We start from the raw sequence: 6,768 nt of genomic DNA, 5'->3' as shown, positions 1-6,768 counted from the left end.
ATTTTTGCGGGGGATGGGGGTTCATGGTGGGGCGCATCACAGGACCTGGCCTTGGGGTGGCAGGGAGAGTAAATCCGGCCCTGACTATAGCATGTTATTATTAGGTTTCTGTGCTTCTCTATGCAATGCAGGTAAATCATGGTTCGTGTGAGGGGCCGGCGGGTGCTGCACATAGCTTCCTGAACACATCACAGCACCCTTCCTTGGTACTCCTCTCAAGAGCCCTCAGCCCTGATGTAAGCAATGGGAGGAGTTATACAAATATCAAAATTGATTGATGGATAGATGTCAGTCTGGAGGAGTATACGATGCATGGAGACCACGCTATGTAGCCAACCAGGAAAACTCACCTTCCATCAAACCCATTTATAGTCTTTATGACCATTTATTTATGCATCTCTTTATAATGTCCACTTGTGATGCCGAGCCTCCATGATTTAAAGACCTGAAATTCAATGAATGAAAAGGGCAGGAAAGTGCTAGATAATGCTGGACGTCCTCCAGCCAGGAAATGAGGCGGGCTCTATCTGACTTGCTGCAGCTACTAATGCACATTGTGAGGAGCTCGCAGTGTGCAGTGATATCAGAGGAAGCCATTTCAGTCCAGGAGAGGAGACTAAAGGGAAGGCCGGAGTTCTGCCTTTAACATTGAGCAGGAGGCTGACAACGCTCCAGCGTCTAGTGACACATTATATTACCAGCGCAGGCTCTTGAGTTCATTCACCTTGCTCGGCCTAAACCCTTGAGATAAAGCAATGTTTCAGCAAATACTTTGAAGGACAGAAGATTATCAATGTTACAAATGCTGACTGTGCCAGATCACAGGACACTTGTCAGTCAAGAAAAATTAAAGGGAGATTCCATGTTCTAAATGGGGAGTTATAGTGCTGCCATTAGGGAGTATTCAGCAGTGGAATTCAGCAGTGGAAATTTTGGGGCCTTCCATTTAAAGGGAACATGTCACGAAAATGAATACGGTTTATTTATCTGTGTCCACTCCCCATAACATACAGCCTTGACTCAGCTCAGATAGTTAAAACACCAGGATAAGGATCCTTATTATTAGCCAAGTGAATAGCTTTTCTTAGTAGAAGTGCACCGAAATTGAATTTTCAGACTGAAACCGAAAACCAAAAGTTTTTCCAGGACGAAGCCGAGAATTATTTTGTAAAATATTTTATTTTTATTATTTTTATATATATATAAACATTTTTGTAACTTTAATGTTGGGGGCTCTGGGGAAATATTGGGGGTCTAAACAGACCCCTGATATTTCCCTTCTGAAATAGAAAAAGAGATTGAGAACACAGAGTCTACAATCTCTTTTCTGCAGCCCCTGTTATGAATGAACAGGAATCCTCTATACTGAGTGCTCCTGTCTATTCATAAACTGTGGAGATGGTATGGTTACTATATCCGCAATCATGAATGAACAGGAGGTGATGTAGAGCACTTCCTATTTATTCATAATTGGGGCTATAGTAACCATGCCCCCGCCCCGCTCGGCATCCTGATAGTTTCTCTTTTCCCCACTGGGTGCTGGTTTGTGTCAGAGGGGACACAGAGCAGCACCCAACGGGGAGGAGAGAAACTAGAGATGCACCTGTCGGGATCCCCCTTAAACACTCTGTTTTATAGATCTCAGCTGCGGAAATGTGTAAGAATGCTTGCGTCACTATACCTGGTAGGGACGGCTAGTCAGGCTTTAACCCCTGGCGTTACACTCAATCTTTACGGAGTGTTAGGGGTTATAGCATCATTTGCCGTGATACGAGTTTAGATGGCTTGAGCGTCAAGGGTCTATTACTTCATAGACCCTCACCAGATTGTACACAGTGTACTTTATAGCATCTATGTAAACAGCCCAGGTAGTGAAGATGTTAATTGGCAGTTCTGGAATTATTAGTTGTAATCATACAGTCCATTTAGTCAGATATATTCACATATGATGGCATCAGCCAATGAGCAGATATATAAGAGGCTGCTGAATCCCCTTGAGGGGGTACTTGCGGTTTTGAGGGTCCGGACTGGACAGGAGGGGTTCCGGTTGAGTGTGAGGTTCCAGAGCGTCCGGGTTGGTAAGGTCGTCCAGCAGGGTTCCCAGGAGATAGAGGTGTCGGGGGCTGCAGGGCGCTGTGTCCATAATCGTGGAACACCGTGTCAGCCACCCGACGAGTTTAAATAGCCCGCCAGCTTCAGAAGTGGCCGGAACTGAACGCCAAGCGACATCCGCGTTCCACGCTGGAACGCATGAGTCACTCCTTTTGGGGCAGAGCCGTAGTTCTGCTCGCACCGGCGCCTCGTTCCAGCGTGGGACGCAATCGGCGTCCACGGGAGCCGCGAAGGATCTTACAGCACCACATTTTAGAAAAAACAGAAATGGAACTTTCGGCATTTTGCCCAAAGTACAATTTTTAGCCAAAATGTTTCAGTGGCCAAAATGTCAGTGCATCCCTAATTCTGAGTCCAATGAGATTTGAAAATTGCAGTCACATGGTTGAAACAAAGATCCTTATCCGTGTGTTAAAGCTTTGTGAATGGAACCTTATTTGTTTTTATATTTTATAGAAATGTTCTCTGCCAGAATCACTGTTCAGGAAATGACAGTGATCGGACTTATTGGCGTAACAGTCCTCTATCATTTGGAGAAAATAGACGTACAAGCATACAAGAGTGTCTATGGCGACCATATTCTGTTGGGGGAATAGAAAGAATTTACCTGCCAAAAATTGGACCTCCCACCAGCTGAAGGATTCCGAAAAATGTCTGTAGGTAGCCAAAACCTACAGTGTCCAAGCCCAGGTTCTTCGCCAGATACTGAAATATGAGTCATCAAAGAGAGATGGTTAGTTGGAAGGAAAGCATGGATGCCGGACAGAGAATGATGGGAGGAAATTGTAGCAGCTATATCTTTGGCTCTACTGATTGTTTTGTCATATTTGTTAAATCTGACCCCTACTTACGGGTTTATCGTTGTATCCATATGCCCAAATTGAATTGTTTACACCTATAAGAAGTTATCTTCTGGGCCCATTTTTGCCTTTGCATTGTGTTGATGTGGTTTATGTTTTGCATTATGTAATGGTAGCTCATTGAAATGAATGGGCGGCCAATACACACTAATATATACCTGACCCTATGTTCTAATGCAATGCATTGCCATGCATTGTAGTGTGCAACAAGGTAGGTATGTTCCCTTAGTGAATTGGGGTGCCATTAAAAACTAAGGGCAGCACCATTCAGCAATGTCTGTTAAATGCGTTATCCAGCATTGTGGTCATGTTCGCATTACCAAGATGCAGAGGTATAAATGGGCCTTTAAAGTGATACTAACCTCAGGTGCGTTCAAGTCCCCCAACTATTAACAACAATGTATCTCATTTGTGTATCACTCGGCTGTAGATCCTCCAATCATCTCTGAATTGGTGCTGACACTGTCCTTCCTTCTGGAGGGGGGCTACTTTTGTTCCACATGGTCCCTGTGTGTGTTGTAAAGTAGTCACCGCTCCAAGCTCACTCCCGGGATGGACTACAATCTCATGTTTAGTTTACTAAATTGTATTGAGATTGTAGTCCATCCTGGGAGGGAGCTTGGAGCGGTGACTACTTTACAACACACACAGGGACCATGTGGAACAAAAGTAGCCCCCCTCCAGAAGGAAGGACAGTGTCAGCACCAATTCAGAGATGATTGGAGGATCCACAGCCGAGTGATACACAAATAAGATACATTGTTGTTAATAGTTGACGTACTTCAATGTACTTTTAAGATTTAACTCCTGAGTTTAGTGTCACTTTAATTTTTATTCACTGGAGATTAGGGATGCACCGATACTGGTTTTTCGCTATCGAGTACGAGTTCCAGTATTTGTATTTTGGTACTCGCCGATACTGGGTACTGATACCGGCACTTCTGGTATCATGGTGCCGGCTTCCTGGGCAATCAGGAAGCCGGGCAACGTGTCATTATCTGCTGCCAGGTTTCTTAATTGCCCAGGAAGCCGCCTTCCCGCTGTTTGGGTGGCTTCATTCTGATTGGCTGGGATGCCGGCTTCCCGGCCAATCAGCATAGCTTCCTGATTGCTGCGGGAAAGCCGGCTCCATGTTCCCTCGCAGCACTGCCGGTCAGTGGAAATCTCCTCCTGACCAGAAGTGAAGTTCTGGTATGGGGGGGGTGTAAGAATCACAGCATTTGGGCGAGTACTCGGCCAAATACTCAGTATCAGCACCAATACGCATACTAGTATCGGTATCGGTGCATCCCTACTGGATGCACCTATAAAATGCCTTCACATTTCAGTATAATAAAAATGTAAGAATTTTATATTTAACCCCCATTCACACTAAAGCTTAAAGGTGAACTATTTTTCCCCATAGTTCTCATAAGGGTAGCGGGAGGACACAAACTAGCGTCCTCCCGTGACCCAAAGCTCCATTAGTTCTGATGAAGGGGGCGTGCCCCAGAAACGCGTAAACCATTTATCAATACAGGGATCGAGGTTACTGGTGTTTTACATCGCTCCAGATTCTCCCTGCCAGGGGTTCCGTCCTCTCACCTTATTCTACTGGTTTTTATTCTACCAAACTGTTGTAAGTACAGCCTTAGAGCTGCGTGTTTTTACTATAAAATAACATTTTTACACTATGGAGGCGCTCTCTTTTCTTCCTTTTCTCAAAGCTCAGTATACCGCGAGCTGTAACTATACTGAGACCGCCGCAGCCGGCACAGATCCCGACATTAGCGACATTACTGTCTGGATCCACCCAGCTGCGTGAGTGACAGCTGGCTCTGACTATCTACAGGCAGACCCAGCTGTACCCGCCCCCTCCCCCGTCCGTTCCACCAGTCAGCGCTGGAGGATCGGACAGGGGAGGGGGAATCCCTGCAGGGAGCCGTGAGTGACAGTCACGGCTCTCTGCAGGGACAGGATCGAGAAGGGAGCGAGCGACGCAATGTATTTGCTCACTTCCCGATCTATTGAGCCGACCTGTGACAGTCTCATTGTCACAGGTCGGCTAGAACTATGAGGTTGAGTGATTTTCACTCACCTCATAGTTCTCCCTTAATCATTTTCAGGCAAATTTGAAGCTTATTTGTGCATTCTGGCTCATTTTCCCATGCGTTTTTCAGGTGTTTTCAGGCTTGAGTGTTTTTCTTTTAGCCAATGGAAAACTAATTGGTAGAAGAAGGAGACAGGCACAAAATTGCACGAAAAACATATTACACATGTTTCTCAGGCGTTCCTATTGAAGTCTATGGAGCCAAAATCATGTAATTCTGACATGTACTTTATTGAGCCGCAAGCAACAGGTGAGACAACGCTCAGGTGTGAACAAGCACCACTGAAAATCCATCACCTTCATTGTTAGCACAGTGGTGTAGTGGTTAGCACTTCTACCTAGCAGCACTGGGGGGGTCCCTGGTTCAAATTCAGGCCAGGACACTATCTGCAAAGAGTTTGCACATTCTCTGTGTGCTTGCATGGGTTTCCTCCCACACTCCAAGGACATGCTGGAAGGTAAATTGGCTGAGGGATAGCTTGTAAGCACCTTGAGGGCAGGGGCTGACGTGTAAATTGTTGGTACTATTTATAAATGTTGTTGTGCTTCGAGAAAGGCTTAGGGCTTGTTCACACCAAATGCAGACCAGATCTGCATGAGTTTCTGCACACGCAGTGCAGTGGGTTGTGCTGCGTTTTTGGTAAAATAATAAAATGGGCTTTTAGTGCTTTCGCATGCGTTTTTGATGCGTTTGCTTGCATTTCAGAGCTTTACAGAGCAGGTAAAATAGGGCTTGCTGCAGTTTTTTTACAGGCTCTGGAACTGAATGCTGCGGTGTGAACTGGAGCCCAAAATACCATTGGAATACATTGGACGCAGTTTTGGTCCGGTCTGTAACTGCTCTGCTCCTGGAACGTGCTTGGTGTGAACAAGGCCTCAGGTGTGAATAGGGGCTCATAGGTGTGAATGGGGGCATTGTGTGCAATCTCTTCATTACCGAAATGTTCCTGGAAAGAATTTCACTTGGCAACAAAGTAACAACAAAGTACTCTCACACAATCTATAGAAGGAAGCTGTGAGTCATCTCGCTGACCTTGCTGTTATCTAAACTGAATTTCATGATTATCTCTTCTACTCACCGGGGTGACTGCAAATTGCATGAACAGACAGGAGATGTCCAGGGCTGCCAGCAGGTAGGTGACCCTGATGACATGCTGCTTGGATCCGGAGAGCCCGGGATCTGAAGCCATTGCAGCCCTCTTCATGCTCTGAACACTGCTAGAGTATAAAAGGAATGAAGAGGATTTTCACTTTTCCTTCTCTCAGTTCCTGTGTGTGTAGTGCAAAGTTCAGACAGAGTCCCTCCCTCTACAACATCAATGCCAGCACTGCTCCACTGCACAGTACATGTAATGAGAACATGAATTCCATGAATGCTCTGTTATTTTACATGCACATATGTAAATGCCAGCAAAAGTGGCAGTGCCAGGGTTTGGGACAGCTAGCACTGTCAGTGGTGTTTGCTGTGTGTGTTGTAAAGTAGTCACCGCTCCAAGCTCACTCCTGGGATGGACTACAATCTCAATACATATTAGTAAGCTAAACATAAGATTGTAGTCCATCCCGGGAGCGAGTTTGGAGCAGTGACTACTTTTCAACACACACAGCAACCATGGAGAACAAAAATAGCCCCCCTCCAGAAGGAAGTACAGCGTCAGCACTAATTCAGAGATGATTGGAGGATCTACAGCCGAATGATACACAAAT

General features: G+C 45.6%; 1 protein-coding gene across 1 annotated transcript in view; it reads right to left on the bottom strand.

The window, feature by feature from the left end:
• Positions 1 to 6,269, bottom strand: part of SLC22A18 (solute carrier family 22 member 18) — a 57,269-nt gene extending 51,000 nt beyond the window's left edge. The window contains exons 1-2 of the mRNA XM_018554951.1: positions 6,141 to 6,269; positions 2,720 to 2,817 (exon numbers count right to left, since the gene is read on the bottom strand). Of these exons, the coding sequence (XP_018410453.1) occupies positions 2,720 to 2,817; positions 6,141 to 6,266 (224 nt within the window). The 5' untranslated portion in view covers positions 6,267 to 6,269. The remainder of the gene's footprint in view (positions 1 to 2,719; positions 2,818 to 6,140) is intronic.
• Positions 6,270 to 6,768: the final 499 nt, after the last annotated feature.

Source organism: Nanorana parkeri, unplaced genomic scaffold, assembly GCF_000935625.1.
Source record: "Nanorana parkeri isolate BGI_ZX_2015 unplaced genomic scaffold, ASM93562v1 scaffold10, whole genome shotgun sequence".
NCBI lineage: Eukaryota > Metazoa > Chordata > Amphibia > Anura > Dicroglossidae > Nanorana > Nanorana parkeri.
Note: the sequence above shows the minus strand (reverse complement) of the source record. Positions and strands in the feature narration are given on the sequence as shown.